This window comes from Ochotona curzoniae, unplaced genomic scaffold (assembly GCF_017591425.1).
Source record: "Ochotona curzoniae isolate NIBS_2020 unplaced genomic scaffold, NIBS_Ocur_1.0 contig_3520, whole genome shotgun sequence".
NCBI lineage: Eukaryota > Metazoa > Chordata > Mammalia > Lagomorpha > Ochotonidae > Ochotona > Ochotona curzoniae.
The window spans coordinates 12,226,367-12,246,374 of NW_024465894.1; the positions used below are offsets into that span (position 1 = coordinate 12,226,367).

General features: G+C 55.6%; 2 protein-coding genes across 6 annotated transcripts; one reads left to right on the forward strand and one right to left on the reverse strand.

Moving 5' to 3' along the window:
- The first annotated feature begins 1,508 nt into the window (after window positions 1-1,508).
- Window positions 1,509-10,783, forward strand: LOC121157349 (BLCAP apoptosis inducing factor). Of its 2 annotated transcripts, none has more exons than XR_005884008.1 (2): window positions 1,509-1,671; window positions 2,413-3,531. XR_005884008.1 is itself a non-coding variant. In XM_040981492.1 (2 exons), the coding sequence occupies exon 2, from the start codon at window positions 9,017-9,019 to the stop codon at window positions 9,278-9,280; it is 264 nt and encodes an 87-aa protein (XP_040837426.1). In that variant the 5' UTR covers window positions 1,520-1,671; window positions 8,846-9,016; the 3' UTR covers window positions 9,281-10,783. The 2 variants fall into 2 exon arrangements, 1 of the variants encoding a protein (XP_040837426.1); XM_040981492.1 differs by lacking the exon at window positions 2,413-3,531 and adding an exon at window positions 8,846-10,783 and having other exon boundaries at window positions 1,520-1,671.
- NNAT (neuronatin) lies at window positions 5,621-7,233 on the reverse strand. Of its 4 annotated transcripts, none has more exons than XM_040981488.1 (3): window positions 7,079-7,226; window positions 6,090-6,165; window positions 5,621-5,865 (listed from the first exon to the last, which is right to left on the reverse strand). In XM_040981488.1, the coding sequence occupies exons 1-3, from the start codon at window positions 7,148-7,150 to the stop codon at window positions 5,636-5,638; spliced, it is 378 nt and encodes a 125-aa protein (XP_040837422.1). In that variant the 5' UTR covers window positions 7,151-7,226; the 3' UTR covers window positions 5,621-5,635. The 4 variants fall into 4 exon arrangements, with proteins under 4 accessions (XP_040837422.1, XP_040837423.1, XP_040837424.1 ...); XM_040981489.1 differs by having other exon boundaries at window positions 5,684-5,865; window positions 6,085-6,165; window positions 7,079-7,233; XM_040981490.1 differs by having other exon boundaries at window positions 5,684-5,865; window positions 6,139-6,165.
- Window positions 10,784-20,008: the final 9,225 nt, after the last annotated feature.

The following is a 20,008-nucleotide window of genomic DNA, read 5'->3' on the forward strand; positions in this document are numbered from 1 at the left end:
CAGAAGTGAAGCAGCCAGGAGTCAAAACAGATGCACATTTGCGATGTCAGCATTACAGGCGGTGGTTTAATGTGCTAAGTCACAATCCTGACCCCTCACCGACAACGATATTTAAAGAATAGTTTTGATTCACAGTTGAGTTCATGAAGGACCTGCAGATGTGGAGGCCAACCATAACCCACTGGAAGAGCCTGCTCCAGCTTCCCTGTTGGTAGACATCGGACTGCATCCAGTACAGTGTCTTACCTGCTATGGACATTATCACACAGTCCTGATATTGACACAGGCACCTTGCCCTTGGGTAAACGCCTACGAGTGGAAATGCCAAGTCGCAGTTGGGTGTGTGTGACTGAGACAGACACCTCAGGTTTCCTCAGGGGTGGCACCAAGAGCCCTGCCACCAGCACCACACGAGAACTTCAGAGGCCATACATCCAGACAATACTGGCCCCTCTGCTCCGCCTCAAGAGCCCTCTTTCCTCCAGTCCTATGGGCAGAGGAACCATGTAAGGGAGTGAGCCCAGGTCTTAAGCAGCCAACACACTCCACTCATCTGCCACCAAACGCAGGCTACTTGTTTTATAAGCCAATTAATTCTTCTTTCTTGTTCAAACTCTCTTCCTTCCCAAACCCAGTGGTGCCATTCCTTTTTTACTCAGAAAGTTATTTATTTTGAAAGTCAGAGTTACACAGAGGGAGAGAGAGACAGAGAGGATGATCTTCCATCTGTTGGTTCACTCCCCAGACGGTCTCAATTTAGTGGCCAGAAGTCAGAGGCCAGGAGTCAGGAGCTTGCTCTGGGCCTTCCACACGGGTGCAGGATCCTAATGCTTTGGTCACCCTGTCCCGGCCCCAGCTCCCATCACACACTGCCTGGTCACCCTGTCCCGGCCTCAGCTCCCATCTGGATGTCCTGGTGCTTGGGGACGGCTAACTTCACCCCCTGGAAGCCAGACATGTGACCCCACCACCACGTGGACTCTGCTCCTTTCTCACATCCGATCCCAGGACAAATCGGATTTTAATGTCTAGAACATTTGCTGCCCACCTCTCCCCGCCCCCGAAATGCCACCTAACCCAGAAGATGCTCCCTTCACCCTACATTCGTTCCTCACAACCATCTTTGGGTTTCCTCACAGCACTCACTTTCCACAGTCATGGAATTATGACACAGGCCCTTTATGTGGGGTGACAGGGCCACGGAGGGTACGGACTTTGAGCCACGAGGCACGAGGGCCCTGCGAGCCACGACTACACGACGCCGCCCTGCTCTCACACAATCGGGATCACAATCTGCTGCCGCGGCGTGAGGGGACCACGAAGGGGGCAGGACCGGGTTCGGAGTTGTCCAGGATGCGCCTGATTAAAAGCTCCTCGCGCTTGAAGCCCTCAGGTCAGCCACAATTTCTACAAGGTACTCAGAGAGCCTTCCGCCCGTCTCCAAGGGAAGATGTTGGGAGACATCGGGCGAGGGTGACCCTCCCATGTAGCGCCGTGGCGTCGGGCATCGGCTGTGGGCAGCCCGGGCCCAGGCGGGGTCCTCCGCCGGCTCGCCGAGAAGACCGAGGGGGCGTCTCCCCGGCTTCCTGCGGCGTCGGCGGCGAGCTGAGGTGGAGGCCGGCTGCGGCAGCGAGCGACACGCTGGCGGCGGCGCCATGGCAGGGCTCGCAGGTACCGTGGCGGCAGCCTCCCGGGGCGGGCGGAGAGGCCTTCAGGGCGGCCGCGCCGCCATGTTGTCCTCTCGGGGTCACCTTAGGCGTCGCTAGATCCTAGCCTGGGGTTTTCCTTCCGCGTTCCCGGGGGACGAAGGCGCCCCTGCCCAGTGGTCCGGTGCTGACCTTTCCAGGGCCCCGAGAGGAGGGTCTCCTTGGGCTCTCGCTCCAATCTCCCAAGGTCAGCTGCGCCCTCCCGGGGTGGGGGCGGGGCTGGGCGCGCGACCATCCCCCTCCCCCCTTTGGCCATGGACCGGGCCCCAGCTTGTGAGAGCCTTCCCCCCCCCCCGCCCACTTATCAGAAGGGGCCTAAGTGGAGAAGGAAGGGGTCCCTGGTCCCCGCGGGCCCCCCGCTTTGGCGTCTGGAGTGCTAGCCTTCCGTTGGGCTTCGTGGCGGGCGCTCCTCCCTGTCCCGGCTCGGTGCGGGGAGTGGCTCCGGGGTGGGCAGTTGTAGGAGCGGAATGCTTGGCACCCGTCGTGGCCAGCGAAGGAAGAAAGGGGGGTGGGGATGGAGGGAGGGTAGCATTTGATCCCCCCTCTTCCCCGCTCCTCTTCCAGGCCGCCTGGGGTGGCGGGGAGGAAGGGGGGTGGTGTCCGCTCTCGCTTTTGCCCCCTAATGTTGTGGGACTGGGTGGGGTCTGGCCTAGGAAAGAAACAGCCTTTCTGTTTATAGGTTCGGATCGTCTTTTATCCCTTCCAGGGCACTGGTGTGTTGGGAACGGCTTCTCGGCCCTGCCTGACACGGTCCAGCCATCCGGTGGTCAGCCTTCTGCACGGCAGCACCAAAGCCTGGACCCCTCCCCTGCCCTCTGCCCTCCCTCCTTCCCGAGCCCCCTCCCCACCTTTCCCAAACAAGTGCAGCTTAAATGCTGATGCCTTTGGTTAGCCCTGCTGTGTGTGTGTCTTCTATGGGAGGCTACCGAGTGTCAAGCCAGTCTCTGAAACGCTTTGAGTCCCTGGAAACCCAGCCGGCTTCCAGATCGAACGCCGATCTTGGAGTTAACTGCCAAAAACCAATCGCACCTTCATGTCTGTAATATGTTCCATCGAGGAATCTGGGCCTAGGCCATCTGTTTGTGTTGTTATCTCGGGAACACACGCATTCCATTTTAAGCCTGTCACTGTGGGATAGACCAAGGACCTTGTGTCACCTGCCTCCTGACTTCCTGCTCCAGGAATGCTCAGGAATCCGCATCCTGTTGGGGTTGGAGCCCCGTGGGAGGGGAAGGAGGGAGGAGCAAGGGAGTCCTCCCCAAGGAGAGGGTGACAGCAGGCCTCTGGGGCGTGCACAGGAAGTCAGAGGTCGCCTGGGAACAGGCTGATTAGATGGGGGGTGTACCCACACACGTCTCCCCCGGGGAAGCCCATTGCAGCTTCAGATTCTCTTGGTTCCTCAGTAGATGCAAGCTTGGAAATGAGTGTCTAGTCTGACTCAGGCCTGCTGCCAGCAGCGCACAGCTGAAGCTCAAGCCATGTGCATCTGGCCTTCCCCACTTCCCCCCAAAAAAGCTACCCTTCCTTCTGTCCCAGAGCAGCTCCTTCACAGATTGAGGACCCCTACCTGCACCCTTCCCAGTCTTCACTTCAGCAGCTTAGGTTAAAGAAGGAGCAGTCGCCTTGGGCTGGCGTCCCGCCAGGTCGCCCTCATCCCCTTGTGGCTCATCTCTTCTATGCTTGGCTTTGCGGAGGCCAAGGCTTGTGGCTGTAGTGATTAGAAAAAAGAGAAGTTGAACACTGCGGGCTAAAGGCTTTGCAGTAGGTCACAAGCCACTGGCAACTCCTCCCCATGCTTTCTGTCAGAATAAAAATGTTTTCCTGGTGTAGCTTGTAAAGACGTTTTATAACTGAAGGAAGGGAGGTGCACACACTCCCCTCTGGGGGTGAAAGTGGGGGGTCTGACATGACACATTCATGCCCAGGAGTCTGTCCCATCACAGCCACATGCAGAGCCCTGCTGCAGAGGGGGTGGGGGCAGCTCCCTGTCCTCTGAGCTGGGTGGGGTGGTGGGCACACCCTTGGGAGGCTCTGCATTCACAGGATGAAGTGTGTTTGGGGTTCTCTGAGTTTAGTGTGGAAATGCACAGAAACTCTGTCTTGGGGCCCGCCCGGTGACCCCTGAGGCAGGAGGAGAGCTGCCTCAACTGGAGGCTGAAGCTGCAGCCTAGCCTGTGGAAGACGAAGGCTCAGACCGTGCCCCGCAGCTCGTGAGCCCTTGGACGGCAGGGAGAGGGGCAGGCGGCGCCCTGGGCTGAGGGCTGCAGCACGTCCATCATCTGCAGTGCTGAGTGAAGGTGCAGGTGCCCTCAGGGGCTGGACGTTGGACTCCGAGACTTGGGAGCTCAGGGAAGGGAGGGGTGAGCAGGCTCACAGGGGTGAGGCACCTTGTACTCGACTAAGGGATTTGAGGAAGTGACAGATATACAGCCTCTAACTCCCTGCCTTGGTGTTGACCCAGGAACAGGTGACAGTGACAGGAACAGACATGGAGAGCCAGAGATGGGCCGGAACAGGTGCTAGGGCCGTTTGGTGAGGCGGTCAGCTGACCTCACGTATAAGGACCCTGGCCCACTGAGGAGCACAGGATGGGTGAGAAGTTTGGAGCACAGCAGGCCAGGCCAGCCTGACATAATGGGCAGGGAGGGGCCTGAGACCATGTTGAAAAAGCAGGTAGCCCAGCAGTAGGAAGGGCGAATGGGGCGGGATGAAGGCAGCCTTAGAGAGCAGCCAGGCCATGCAGGGGGCGGGCACAGTGGTTTGATGGAGGTAGGTCTGGGCCTGACCTTCCAAACTCATGGTCCAAGCCAGTCCCCCCTCCCCTGCCCAGGTGTCCCTCGATGGACCCAAGCCATGTGCCCTGAAGCTATCCCCTAGCCTGTGCACCCCAGTCAGGGTTACTGCCACCTTGTTCCCCTCGCATCGTTACCGAAGTGATGGCCTGCCTGACCCTTGTCCCAGGCCCACAGAGGCACCCCTTATTCTGGGGACCACAGTGAAAGGGGTCTTTTGGGGAGGGGGACACAGTCCTTTATGTCAGGACATTTGAGGTGGGGCTGGGTATGTGAGGGCCCCAGTTTATTCCCGTTTTGTTGCCCCCCCTCCACCAGGCATTACCCCCCTCCACAGTAGCCACATCAGCCCCACCCTAGAAGTGTGGCGGTGCCGCAGAAGAAGCAATAAGAGACAAGTGTTTGGTGTGCCTCCGCCGCCCCGCAGGGTCCGAGGACACAGTGCGCGGCGGGGGAAGTACTGTTTTTTATTTTTGGTAGAGGCGGTCCCTGTCCTCCAGGAGCTTACAATCTAGCTGGGGAGACACAACTAACGCACACAGATACAATTAGCGACTACCACAATATTAAGCACAATAGCGTGAGACCGGGGAAAAGCAAGGTCAGTGAGGGGCGGGGCTCGGAGAAGGTGTTTTTGTGAGGCGGGGGTCATTTGCTGGTTGAATAGGTCCAAATTGAGTGACACATTTTGAGGGGATGGGCACCTGAGGCAGTGGGGGAAAGGAATGGAGAGTGAAAGGCGGCAAAGGCTGGAATGCATGTGCCATAGGCCAGGGACAGCACGCGAAGACCCGCGGGGTGCAGCCTCCTCCCTCCCGCCCCGCTCGGCGGGCACACAGTTGGGTGACTTCTCCGCTGCACTGGGGCTTCAGCTGCTGACGGCCGGAGGTCCATGCTGCTGGCTGGTGTGGTGTGTGGATCTCCGGGTGGGGCCTGCTGGCGTGGCCCTGGCTGGTGTGGCGCTGTCCCGACTTGGTCCCGATCAGAATGTGGTGCCTACGCGCAGATCTCAAAGGCCTGCTCCCTCCATCCTTCCTCCCCCTGCCCCCGCCCCGCAGTGGGACCGGTGCAAAGGGGAAAGGGGCCTGGTAACGTCATCATGGGCTTTGCTGCTTCTCCGGAGGACCTACTGGCCCCTCACTGACCTTGGCAAGTGCTCCTCTGACGAGGGAGCACAGGGGACCCCCCATTCCTGCGCGGCACTGGCTCCTGTGCTGGCCCAGATGGACAGGAGCACCTGATGACGCGGCCGCCCAGGGCTGGGAGCTGGGGCCTCAATTGGGGGCTCTCTGCCTGCGCTGCCCCAGCACCTGCCGCCCGGTTCGCGACACGGTGTACGCCAGCTTCTGCAGGGAGTACCTGAGCACCTGCGGGGAGAGACCCAGGACCCGCCCTGAGTGGAGAGCAGCCGCAGCCCATAGGCCGAGCTGCGGACCCCGCCCCGCCCCCGGCCCCGCCCGCCCGTCCAGCCGAGCCGGAGGGGCGGGCGGGCGCAGCTTGTCCACGAGTCAGGGCAGCTGGAGCTTGTCCAACTGTGCTGAGAGCTGCATGGCGGCAAGCTGACTGGACCCACAACTTAGGTATACCTCACTTCTCGCAATGGGCTGTGTCCCTGGAGGATTTCGAAAAGCGAATCCTACCCAGTAAATGCAGCATTCCAGGAACACCTTGAAGGAAATATGCGATTCCTTTGGCAAAGGATCCCTTTAGCAGGGAATTCCTCCTGCAAAGGGAGTCTCTAGGGCAAATGACTCTATGTGCAAAGCACCTTCCTCCAATTTCTTGTTACACAGAGTAGTCTGGCCTCTGTGTGATGTTGTCTTTATAAAGCAATTTGTCTGGTTTTGGAAGCTTTCTCTCTCCCCCTCCCCCCCCCTTTTTTTTCCTGCAAAGGGCTTTTTTCCTGTTTTCTTCAAAGCATTTTTGTCTGATTCATTTTCTCTGCTAGCTCCTTTGTCTAATTTCTTCTGCAATGCGCTTTTTATCGAATGCATTTGTTTTGTGGCACGTGCTTTATCTGACTTATTTTTCCTGCCATGTGCCTTTTCCCCCCTGTGGATTACTTTTCCTCTCATATGCTGTGTGTGTGTGGGGGGGTTGCAAAGTGATTTTCTGAAAAGTGCCTTTTCCCAACTTGTATTACGTCCCACTGTGAGCGCTATATAAACATATGTATGTGTACACACACATATTTTTCTAAAAGATCTCCCTGCAATGCGCAGTTTTTAAGATAAAATCTTTATGAGAGCTGTGAAGTCTTGAAGTGCTCCCACCTCCCTCCTGGGTCGAGCCTGGATGTAGCGGGTTTTTCTTACCACGTAGGTGGCTATTAGCCTCGGCGATCATCCGCGCCCCGAGTCTTTGTTCCCGGCCAGGCGCGGGCGCGCTAGGGAGGGTCTGCGCGAGGAGGAGGGTTCGGGGGACGGGCGGGGGCCGCGCAGTGCCGCCGGCGGCATTCGGGCAGGGATCGCGGCAATAGGGATAGGACGGGTCGGGAAGGCGGCAATCGGGACACGGGTTTGCGGGTTTAGGGTGTGCGCAGTAGGAGCACTCTCCCACCGGGTCCCCCGGCACACTTACCTGCAGCAGTACGCGAAAGATGTACCAGCCGATGATGAGCAATTCAGCCGAGGCTGCCGCCACTGCCGCCATGATTCCGAGAGTTGAGGGTGCGCGGTTGCAAGCGAGGGTTTGCCGAGGTCCGCTGGTCCCTCTGAGTCCGCTGTTGGGCGCACTGCCGCAGTCGCGGTGGCCGTGCCTTAAGTACCCGCCCGCCACCTAACTGCGCATGCGCGCCCGCGGGGGGGGGATCCGTGAGGAGGAGTGGCAGGGGCCGCTCATTCGTCAGGAGAGGAAAAAAAAAATGATCCATCTCCTCTTTCCACATCGACCCCCGCCTCTTGAATTCCATTTTAGCCCCCTTCCAGAAGATTCTGCCTTGCCCACTTATGCATTTTGATATAAAATGGAAGGGGCCACAACTCTGGGTACGAGAGCCGCACCTCTGGCAAAGTTAGGGACGGGTTCTCTGCCCCGGAGCCTTGGTACCTTGGGAACGCGCTCAACCCGCTTTTGCTAATAGGCCGTGAGTTTGAAGCCAGTGTCCTCTGCTGTCCCCTCCCAGGGGTTCCTGAATGTTTAACCCTCCCCTGATTGTTCGTAAACGGGGGGGTCCTTGGTAGCTACCAGAGGAAATCGAGCGAGAGCATATCCCTCTGGGGGTCTGCTGTGCGCCAGGGATGGATAGGGAAGGTTGGGCGCCCTTTCTGTCCTGTGGGGATGAGATCTACCGGGACGTGGTCTGACTGCTCGGGAGACTTTGCCGCTGGCCAGGTCGCTTTCACCACCTCCTTTCCTGCCCGCCCAGACCCTGACAGGTTTGCGTCCGCCTGCGCGGTTCTTCGTAGCAGTGGCGTTTGGTGGCTAGAGCTCGGAGCGGGAGTTTCACCGCTACCGCCAGAGGAAGGGTGCTGTTTCAGCCCGGTTTCCAGGAGGCGGGCGACCCGCAGAGCAGTAGGGCGGAGAGTCATTCCTGAGCGTGGGTTTTTCTGACGGGAAGCAGGACCGCGCGTGCAGAGTACATCGCTCCAACAAGTTGCTCAGCACAGGAGCTAACTGGCATTTGCCCCTGTGTGGCTAGGAAATTAATTTTGATTAAAAGCTCAAAGAGGTCAGGCTCTGTTGAGGGCCAGCAGTAGATAGAGGTGTAGTGATCTTCTAGTTCAGTTTTGACAAGTAGTATAGTGATTTTTTTTTCTCTGTTGACTTTTGAAGAAGTTCACTAATCTTGGCAAAAAGGTACTGGGCTGATTGAAAAGGCAGACTTGGCCCAGGTTGTGGAGTAGCAGAGCTGTGGCAGGTGCATTCATTGCCCACTGGCTCCAGCAGACAGGGTGGCACCTCCACACTCCTGAGAGAGATGGGCACTGCAGAGCCCTGTGGTCCCCCATGAGGGCACAGCTTGGATCCCGTGGAGTCCCGTGGCACCCACAGGGCGGTACTGAGAGGTCTGGGACCTCCAGGACAGGCCACAGCCCCAGGAGGTGACACATGATCTCTGCTGGCCAGGCCCGGGCAAAGCCAGTACCCTGTGCAGACCATGCCAAAGCACCCTCTCGCGAGTACCCAGCAGAAGCCCAGGGTGGGCACCCCATGGGGCTCCGTGAACTGGTAACTCGGAGAGGAGTTGAATCCCGACGGGTGGGCAGGGAGGAAGGGGCACTCACGTTTGCTGTTGTTAACCATGATCCATTTCCCCAAATAAGTATACATTCTGTTCCTGTTTGTTTTGTTTTTTGTCTGTCTGTCCTTTGTGTGTCTGTCTGTTGTGTTGACTTTTCTCTTCAGGATCCCTGCTGCCTTGGTGATCCCGGGCTGACAGCCAGAAAGCAGAGCGGCTCAGCTCCCGGAGAGTGAGGGTGGAAGAGCGCGGAGGGCAGCTGTGTGCGCCGGCTCCCGTTAGGGCGGCTCCTGCAGCAGTGCCCGGCGGCCTTGGCGAGGCCCCGCTCAGCAGAGATCATGTATTGCCTCCAGTGGCTGCTGCCTGTCCTCCTCATCCCCAAGCCCCTCAACCCCGCCCTGTGGTTCAGCCACTCCATGTTCATGGGCTTCTACCTGCTCAGCTTCCTCCTGGAGCGGAAGCCTTGCACGATCTGTGCCCTGGTCTTCTTGGCAGCCCTCTTCCTCATCTGCTATAGCTGCTGGGGCAACTGTTTCCTGTACCACTGCTCCGACTCCCCGCTGCCGGCGTCTGCGCACGACCCTGGTGTGCTGGGCACCTAACAGCCCTGTCAGCTGAGCAGGCATGCAGAAGACGGGAGGGGAGGCGCTGACCTAGGTCCTAAAACATTGGAGTTTCGAATCCCGCAGCCCCGCGGGTGCCACATTCCCAACGGCGCCTTTTTGGCCTGTGATGTTATCCTTATAATGTGAATAACAGCACTGACCGGTGCTTCTGTCGTAGAGTCCTCTAGTCCGGGGTGGGCTTGTGTTTGTGTGTGTGTTCCGTTCCCACCTTGGCCCCAGCTGGCAGGATGGTCACTGACGAGTCTGTGCCCATCCTGTCAGCTGCCCCAGCATGACCTTGGGCAGATAAAAATGCCAGTCTCCCCATCACCTCCTGTGACACCCCCAGACCTACCCTGGCCCAACTCCGCCTTGTCAGTCTCCTTCCTTCCCAAGAGTGTAGTTCCGTTCCTGGTTCCCCTTAGTTATCTTTGCCCCTTTCCTTGTTGGGGGAGCACCTGTCCATGACAGAGCTCATTTTTGCACTTATCTCGAGTCTGAAGAGATTGCTGATGCCCGAGAGCCTCGCTTTTCCATCCTCCTTTCCCTACTTGGCAGGCTAAACAGCCCTGTCTCAACCATGCCCACGTGTCTGCAGGATTTTACCCACTCCCTTTTCAAGAAAGAAGCAACCAAGGGATGTTGCCCTCTCCCCTGGAGTTTGGGCTCCTGCTTTTTCACCCAGCCCCCATTCACCTTTGCCCTGTGTCCTGCCTTCCTCCACCATCCCCAGGAGGGGGGCCTCATCCCAGGCCCCATGCATGCCCTGCGGGATTGAGATGTGGTGTGTTCGTGTAGCGCTAGTGGTCCCAGGCCGAGTGAGTGGGAGAACACGTGTGTTCATGGCAGCCACAACCCCCTCGCTAGGAGTTTGGCTATTTCCTGGCATGCCATGAGTGTGTCTGTGTGTATATGCGTACAGGTGCACGGGGATCTTACTCCTTTTACAGAAGCTTTATGGGACGTGTTCTGATGTTGAGGTGTAGCCGTAGCTAGCTGTTGTAGGTGCCGCTGCAGTGTTTATTGAGCATGCGGATTGCAGAGTGACCGGCACACTGGACTCCGAAGTGTCAGACGAGACGCAGGGAAACAGCGACCAGCATCTTCCCACCAGGAGCCTTCTCGTTCCTGCGCAAGCTGACTGCACACTCTGAAGAATACACAGGAAGACTGTGACTGTGACCTGCTGTTTTCTTTTTCTGCACTTCAGTACCAAGTGGCAGCCAACGGGACTCTTCTCCAGGCCTCTGCCCACTGGGGGCCTGTAGTGTGGTTGTTTTTCTGCAGGGAACTGTCCATCTCTCTTTGTCCGAGGAGGCAGAGAGGAAGGGAGGCAGGGAGGTGGGTCAGAGAGTAGACAGAACTGGAGGCTGTCCATCTAGGCAGCGGGACTGCGAAGCCACACTTGTGAAACATTTGGACTGCTGTTCTGGAGCTTTCATTTCTGATGTGTTTGTTGCACAGCTGTTTGAAATGTTTAATAAAGCTTTATAAACTTTACTTTTTGGTTGTATGTGGCTATAGTCCATTTGGGTGATGGTGTTGGGTTTCTGATTTGGTGGGAGGCAGAGGGAAGCATGGGGGGACTGAGTCGTTGGTGCCAGAGTACCCTAGCCCAAAAATTTGAACTGTTCTCTGGAGAGCAGATGGTGGGGCTAGGAGAGGGTTGGGGGCAGGGCCAGGCTGGGCCATGAAGAGCGGGGTGCCTGGAGTTTCCAGGGATGAGATGTTGGTATTTCTCAGCTTCCATGGCCTCCCACTAAGAATTGTTTCCCTCCATAGGAGAGTGGAGTAACTGACCCTTTGACAAACAGTTTAAGACAGCTGGAGTTCTAATCATCAAGAAATTTTTTTTTTTTTTATGGTGCTGCTTTTGAAAAAAAAAAAAATAAGGTGAAACCCCTTATGGCATTTCAAGGGGAAAACAAATAAGCTGGCTGCCTGGCCAGCAGACCTGAGCTGAGGGTTAGGAGAGTAAGAGGGTGCGGCCGCCTGTGGTGGCTCTGCTCCACAGGACCTTGGAAGGGCTGGTCAGGGCATGGAGCGGGGCAGCCGCCTCTGCCCTCTCTGCCTTCCTCCCAGGAGGCACACCAGGAACACTGCCTGACCACAGGGTGGGGGCCATGGCAAGGCTCTCCAGAGAAGACTCTGGCCTCTGGCCAGTTCCCAGGCCACTGGCTTTCTCGGCTGTTCATTTATTGCCATGAAGTTGAGTGTATTTGTCCTCACCCTTACATCCCCCCCATTGTCACTTGAGCCCCCTCCCCTTGGTATTTTCATGCCCAGTCTTACTCAGCAGTGCCCTCTTCTTGATCACAACTTGCCAAAGGCTTGTCCACATAAGAGGTATTTGCACCAAAGCAGATGATTATTGATTCTATCTGCCACGTGTTTTTCCTATCTGATTCTTCTGTGCTCTGATCTCTGAATTCTTTTGAGTTTCCGCATACCTTGGGGGTTACACAGTCTCCTAACTGGGGAGCCATGGACATGGATGGACAGCATGGTTTGTCACACAATACCCCTTCTGCACTGGGCCCATGGGGACCTCAGGGCCAAGACCCAAACCTGACTCTCCCTGATCCTAGCCTGTGGGAAGACTTAACTAAATAGATAATTGTAAATTCCACAAGATGCAGTAAATAAGCCAAGATGACTTTTGTGTTGCTCCTCTCCCGTGCAGGCACCCGGATGATTAATGAAACCAAGAATGTTGTGCATTTGGCTCTCCCTGAGAAAGTAGCTTTCTGTTTGAGATCAGGCCTCCCTCAGGAAGGTATGCAGCCCTTCCCAGCCCAGAGAGCCCACAGCCCACTCCCTCCCCAGGTGACTGCCAAAGCAGCATGCCCACCTGCACCCCCTCCTACTCCGGCTGCTAAAATGCTGCTCAGGCAGAGGGCCTGTTTTGTTTTGTTTTATGAAAGATGAAAAGTAGACATCTCTCGTGCAAAAGACTGGAAACACCGCAGTTTCCTCACAGCTACAGCGAGCTTTGGAGCAAGCACAGTTTCCCAGCCCTAACCTCCTGGGAGGTCTTTCTCCCTGCACCTGAGCCACCTCCCAGACCTAGAGAAGGTAGCCGTATGCTGTCAGGTCTGGCTGTCCTCTCCCTGAAGATGCACTTGCCTTGAGCCTTGGCTTGAGTGCTACTCATGGTACCTGGCAGACAACTGCCTCCTCTGGAGACTGAGTTCTTGAGGACCACTGCCCATGCCTCATGGGTTCCAAGCCATCATCTGCTCCCTTTCGGAGGAAGTCAGAATTCCAAGCAGAACAAGACCTCGGCATTCACCAGGTGGTGGACAAAGTGGCTGGTTCCTGCCATCAGGAAGTTCTCCACACTGATGGGAAAGGGGAGGACCTTGAGGACCGTAGCAGGTGCTGGCAGTCTCAGAATATCTGGTACAGGCCTTGGAGGACCATCGTTCAGGCTGGAGGACAAGTGTAAATGTTGAAACAGCGAAGTTATAAATGAGATGTTAGTTCTTACCATCTAATCGGGCATCTCTCTGCTTCCAGATATGAGGCTGGCTTGACAACTAAGATGAAGCACTATTCACATGTGGCTACCCTGGAATCAGAGACTGAAAAAGGCATTTTGAGATAAAGAGATCAGTCTGCTTAAAGCTGGAGAACTAACTATTGGGAGATAGTAAAGGCCCAGGGTGGAAGTGCTGGTGGCAAGTCCAAAAATACTCAGTACTGAAAACTCCAACATCCAGCTAGCCAGGAAACATCACAGTCAAGGATCTGGTGGGATTAGGGCATGATCAATGAGACCAGCATGTGGGGTGGAGTTTTTTGAGCAGTGAGGGCAGCAGAGATGGTAAGAAGGCCCCTGCCCCATCCAGATCCCTAGGAGTGTGGAGCAGTGGATCTAAGGACTGGGTAAGCAGGTGGCCGTGAAGGTGACTGAGAGAAAGCTAGCTGCCACCGAGGAGCTGCGAAAGAGGGCACCAGAGAGGACTGTCCATGTGCCATTGCTTTGGGAAAACCAGAACACAGGTCGCAGGCATCCAACTCCAAAAGGCAGAAGGGACACTGCTCATGCTCACAAAAGGGAGAGGACTGAGTGCTGGAAGATGACCCTACGGAGGAGGGGCCAGCTTGTGTACCCAGCACCTCTCCTCCTGTCCCACCCAGGGCCTGCCTGAAAGCCTGCACAGACAGTGTGCTATGCCAGGCTTAGTGGGGGCAGGAGTTACCTTGGATCTGGGTGGGCAGATTAGTAGGGTAGACTCCAGGGGAAACCCAGAGTTGGTCAAGCAGCAGACAAGTCCCCGAGCTCCCTGTGGCACACTGGGGACAGGGGCTCAGGCCCTGAGTGGGCAGTGGGCATGGAGAACCAAGGCCTTCAGGAGCCGCAGACCTCATGCGGGCCTCTGTGGCTACACCCTATCACTTGTAAAATGGAGACCCCAACACCTGCCACAGCGTTAAGGCCACCTCCACAGTGTTGGCTCTGTTGCACAGCTCCTATCCCCAGCCCTCACAGGCCTTTTGGGGTTGGAATCAGATCCCCTAACTCGTGCTCATTCATTCATTGGGCAAGCCGGTGCCAGGCTTTCTCTGAGAAGCGGTGCCTCACCCTCCTGGAGAAGCTCACATCAGGAGGCGGGGCCCAGGGCTGCCTCTAAGGTAGACAATGCCCACACTCTGTCAGCTGCGTCTGCTGCAACTAGCAGAAGGCATTGCTGGGGAGACTGTAAGTCAGTAACTTGGGGTGAAGTCCTTTAATTATTTTTTAAAATTTTATTTTTATTGGAAAGTCAGATGTGCAAAGAAGAAGAGAGACAGGAAGATCTTTCTTCCTTTGATTCACTCCCCAAGCGGCTACACGGCTGGAGCTGCACCAATCTGAAGCCAGGAGCCAGGAGTCTCTTTTGGGTCTCCCACATGGGTACAGGGTCCCAAGACTTTGGGCTGTCTTCAACTGCTTTCCTAGGCCACAAGCAGGGAGCTGGATGGGAAGTATGACCACCAGGATTAGAACCAGCACCCATATGGGATCCCTGCACGTGCGAGGCGAGGACCTTAGCCTCTAGGCTACCACACTGGACCCAAAGCCTTTTAATTACTTTCTACATCTCTGGAAAGTCAATATACTAAAAAGGGAAGGAACATGGAGATCTAGCTTATTCCTGGAAGTTCAAAGGCCTGGGTTTGAGTCCCCTGCTTGGCCAACAACTCGCCTAGCACCCCACAATTTGCATAGCTCACTACCTGTTCCGAAGTCAAACATTCTGCCAGCCCCCACTGCCCTCAGTGGCAGCCCTCCAGGAAGGGCAGAGAGACAGCAGCCACAGCCCAGCCCAATGGATACCCCTGCCCGTAAGACCTATGGTTGCTCTCTCAGTGGTAAGCAGAGGGACTTTCCTCTGCTCCCCACTGCTGGGGACATGGGAAAACGGGACACGGCGGGAAAACGGGCATGGATGGTCTTGATCAGAGATGTCATCAAGTGGGGCAACCCTGGGAGAAGAATGGGCACCTCTGGCAGGGATCAATGCAGAACCAGGAGAAGATCCAGTTCACACAAAACCAGGCTGGTGCTGACCCACGCATGCCACGGGGTGGTGAAGGGGGCTGGTTCCCAGGAACGGGAGAAGAGACTAAGTGAGCATCTCGATCCCAGCAGCCTCCTGGAGAGAGGAGTGCCCAGAAGGCTGCAGGGGCCCCCCGGAGGAGGCCGGGCAAGCCATGGACCTGGCCTGTGGGGGTCTCAGCCATAGCGAGAGGGGAAGCAGCAGGAGAGAGAGGGGGCTGAAATGATTGCCTTGGGGCCCAAGGACATACCCCCCTCTCCACACCACCCTCAGAGGGGTCACTCTGCAAGCCGAGCTGGAAGCCCAGGAACAGGGGCTGCGCATGTGGGATTAACTGTCACAGTGAAGGGATTAGCTGTGTCGCTGGGAACAGGCAGAACTGAATTATATACGTTTTACCAGGGAACCTGATGCCTGTGTTCCCAGGGAGGTCTCTGTCTGACCCTGATGCTCACCTGGATTTTAATTAGCAGCCGTTCCATCCTGCTTTGGCTGGGGCCGGGTCTGACCTGGGCATGCACCCTCAGGCACCTGGCTCCCCACAGCCAGCAAGGCAGGACCAGGGTCATTGCTTTCTGCTTGAACTCAAATCTTAAAACAGATGGTGAACTTGTTTGTTTATTTATTTTTACCACTAGCACTTTGTGACAACTTCCAGGGAATAAAGAAGGAAATACAAATGCAAGTTGCAACTATCTGGGGCTCAGGAAGTGCGCTGTGCACTCAGCATTGGCACTGTCCCTTGGTGTGTAGACCCTGGGGTCATGGCCATTGTCTCTCGTGGTCATCACAGCCCCACTTCTGCCTTCCAGGGAACCAGAGAGCCAACATTACTATTCCCATTTCACAGAAAAATAAATTGCAACCCAGAGAAGTACATCTATAAGGAGGAAATAGTAAGCAATGAAATAGATAGGTTTAAAAAAAAGAAAAAATTATTTTGGAAAGTCAGCATTAAAGAGTGAGAGGACAATCTGCTTACTGCTTCACCCCCCCAGATGGCCCTGCTGGCCAATGTCAGGCAAGGCTGAAGCCAGGCTAGGTTTCACCGGGTCTCCCAGGTGGGTAGCAGGGACCCAAGGATTTGGGCTATCTTCAGCTTATTTTCCCCAGGCCATTAGCAAGCAGCTGGATCAGAAGTGGAACAGCCCAGAAACAAAGCAGTGCCTCTATGTGATGCCAGTGGCTCAGGTAAGGGGCTTCACCTGCCATGCCCCTCCTTCATTTAAGGAACAGACAAAGGCAAGATGAAAATCACAATTTTTTTTTAAGATTTATTTTTATTGGAAAGGCAGATTTACAGAGAGAAGGAGAGACAGAGAAAGATTTTCCATCTGTTGGTTCTCTCCCCAATGGCCACAAAGCTGGAACTGAGCCTATCCAAAGCCAGGAACCAGGATGGGAAGTGGAGCATCCAGGACAAGACTGGAGCACACATGGAATTCTGGTGCTTGCAGAGGGAAGATTAACCAATTAGGCTATCAGGCTGGGCCCAAGATCTCAGTCTTGAATTCTCTACTCTGGATCTCAACAGCAGTTCTACCTGGTGGCATCTCCCTGACACTGAATAGTTCTATTTCTTTCATATTTGGACAGATATTACAGTCAGAGCCTGGGTTCAGCTGGCAGGGCTTGTGACTGGGCAACCACAGAAGGACATGAGTGGGAAGAGGCAGGACCTGAGGGAGGGGTTTCTGTGGCTTCCACAGAGAAGCAAAGCTGGGGTCCCACCACAGCCACCTAAGACAGGCAGTGGGAAATGTCCTCCAAGGTGGCAGACGGAGTAAGGAAAGCAGACATGGAAGCCAGAAACCACAGATGGCCCCTGTGAGATGTGACTCACCACCAAACAGGACAGGACCGGCTGACACCAGTCGAGTCTGAAAGAAAAGGACCAGAGAATGTGGTAGAAGGAACAGACACGCTAGTCAAAAGAAAGAGAGCTGTCAGAGTGAGAAGACCACGCCGAGGCCTGGTAGCAAGGGCGTGCTCTGGGTGCGTGCTGGGAGCTGGGACAGCCAGGCCAAGGGCAGGAGAGTGGACTGCAGCCGAAGATCTGGGGTCCGCCGAGCTCCTTCCTGGTCTGGGTCCCAGGAACCTTACCACCTGCAGAAGTGTGGGATGATGAAGGGTTGGGGTGAAAAGGAGTAGAAGAGGGCCCAGGGCCGAATTGCAGGGTATCACAGACACTGGCAGAGGCATTGGGGGTGTAGGCAGGCAACCAAGGAGCGAGAAGGAAGGGCCCAAGAGATGTGAGTAACAACTCCAAGAAGGGTTGCTGCGGCAACCAAGGTAATGAAGGGTTTCCAGGAGAAAGGACTCAACACTGACAAAAGCAGTGGAGAATTCCAGTAAGATAAAGGCCGCAGGCTTCCTTTGGACTCAGTCATCAGTAGGCTTTGGGGGGCTTTAACTGCAAGCATTCTGGGGAGTGATGGGAACAGAAGCCAGAGTGATGACAAGAGGGGGCCAGGAGAACCCTCAAGGAACCCAGAGAGAAAACTGTGGGAGGGGAGGTTAAGGTTGGGGACAAGCTGCTGAGCCGCTGGGCATGGACATGGTGAGGGCCTACTGTGAATGCCACAGGTTTCCACTCTCACAGGCAACGAGCTGGCCCTGACAGTGTGTCCCACAGTGTGCCTTGCCCTGGAGATACTTTGAAGAATGAATCCAAATGGGCAGAATCCCCATTCTCATGGAGCTGGTGTGAGGGGATGGGAGAAGGAGCTGGTGCGACAGTTCCACACACTGGGGCCCAGTGCTACCACCGACAGGCACGCTGAGAGAAGGGCGTGAAGCACTGGAGGGGTATAGCACGAAGCGCTGCCCTTGTCCAGCTCTGAGATGCCTTCCCCAAGGAGGCGACACTCCCAGCCAAGTCAGGAAGAAGGGGAGGGAGTTTACTGGACCAAGCCCAAGTCGTGAGAAAGCAGCAGTATAGCCCAGGCAAAAGGCTCAACATCAGAAGTGGAGAGAGCAGAGAGGTAGCCGTCCATGACTGGGCAGAACACCGGAACTCAGGCCCACACTTCTGGCTGCCCCAGGAGAGCAACGAACTTGACTCCTGGCTCCCTGAGAGTGGAAGCTTCGACTGTTCTAGGGAGAAATCAGCAGGGAAGCAAGGAAACTTAGGGGTACTAGTTGTCATCATGGACAGGATCTGAACCCAGTCCATGTGTTGCACTTGGACTCGCTACTGGACAGAATGAAGATGGACAGGGAGAGGGGAGGGCATTTAGGGTGACCCTTGAGTGTCTGGCTTGTCCTGCTGATGACATGGGGAGCCTCAGTAGGGGAGGCAGACTCCAAATCCAGTGGTAGTCAGCTGAGCTTTCTTCATGGCATGGTGGGAAGGTGGGGAATGCATCAGCTCCCAAGCCCAGTGTGAGCAATTCCATAGACTGGCTCCTGAAGGACAGGAGTGGGAAAGTGGATGGGGCCACAGATGGGTCCCTCAGAAGCATTTTGAAGCCATGAAGATGGGTGAGGAAGCAAGAGAGCAAAAACCAAGCCCAGAAAGCACCACCATTTGGAGACAGGAAGAGGCAGAGACTCCTGCCAGAGTAGTGAAACGCCTGGGAAATCTTGGCAGAGCACGGAAACTGTCAGCAGGGGAGTATGTGCAGAGAGATTGGAGGTCAAGGTGAGCCCTGAGCTGCCCACCACTCCTGCAGCCAACTGTGTAGTGTTGGACAGTGAGGGGGGGTCCAGCCAGTGGGCATCACAGGATAGTTTGGGAGGGGGTCAGCTAGGGAGAGAGAGGGGAACAAGATCCACAGCATATTCATTTTTATCATAACAGAAAGAGCAACCTCAGCCTGACTGTTCTGAGGGGAAGGAGTCACGTAATTGAGTGATTAGGGATGGAGACAATTAGTGAGCCGACCTCCCAGAAGGGCTGGGATCAAGTAGGGAGGTAGATAAATTAGTTTGGGGCAATCATGTGTATTTGAGTGATTAGGACAAAATTGAATTATTTACCTTTTAGTGAGTAACTTGATCTCAGTGTTCTTGTGGGCACACTTCCCTGACCTGTGTGCATGCTGACTGCAGCTCTAATTAGCACCAGTTTGATCCTGTCTTGTGGCTGGGAGCAGATATCTCACAATTTCATGTGTTTCTCAGCACCGTGCAACAAGCAGTAAGCTCTTTGGGACCCATCCACTGTGATGGTCTTGACATGAACTATTCAAGGTCAGCATCTCTTTATTTTGACCAAAAAGGCTCTGGGATGGTTCTCCAGAAGTTACACGGCAAGGCAAGAAGAATCAGGGCCTGCAGAGAGGAGTTTCAGTGGGTGAGTGGGTGGGTGGAGAAAAAGCAGAGAGAAGAAGAGACAGTAAGATCTTCCATCCATTGGTCCACTCCCCAAATGGCTGCAACAGCTAGAGTGGAGCCAATCCAAAGCCAGGAGCCAGGAACTTCTGGGTTTCCCATGTGATTTGAAGGGGCCCACGGTCTTAAGCCAACTTTCCACTACTTTTCCAGGTACATTAGCAAGGATCTGAATTGGAAGTGGAACAACTGGGACTCAAATGAGCACCCATGTGGGATTTGGGCCCTGCAGGTTGAGACTTAGTGTACTATGTCACAGTGCTGGCCCCAGCTCTCTGGTCTCGTAAGCCTTACGCTGCAGGCCCCTGTTCATGTTCCATCCTGCCTTGAGCAGTGAAGTACCTCCCCACTGTGTAGAGAAGGACAGCACAGTAGCCAGGGCTGGCCGCAGACTTGCCTCTGTCCCTCTTCCCCAGAGCAGGCTGGGTGGGAGAAGAAGGGGCAGAGTGCTATATGAGGTCCAGGGCAAGAGGCTCGGAGGGCCCCAGCTAAAGGTGGCAGTGATACCCAGGCTGCCTGGAGAAACTTGCAGATGTGAAAGCTGTTCCCCCATGGTGCTGACAGGACTGCGGCAGGGGCAGGCAGGGCCACACCACACTGGGCAGACAGCCCTGTCTGTACCTCAGCCCTCTACTGTAGCTTGAAACAGTCCAGCCGGTCACCCACCTGAAGTGTGTTTTTATATGTGGCACAGAGATCTCATCTGTCTCCAGACCACACGTGGCTTGCTCTCACCAGCCACTGTCCCAGTGCCATCTTACCTCCGGGTTTCCAGAGGCTACACACTTCCATTTCCTTTGTCCATTTCTGGGTCAGTGCCCCATTGAATGAACAAAGATTTATG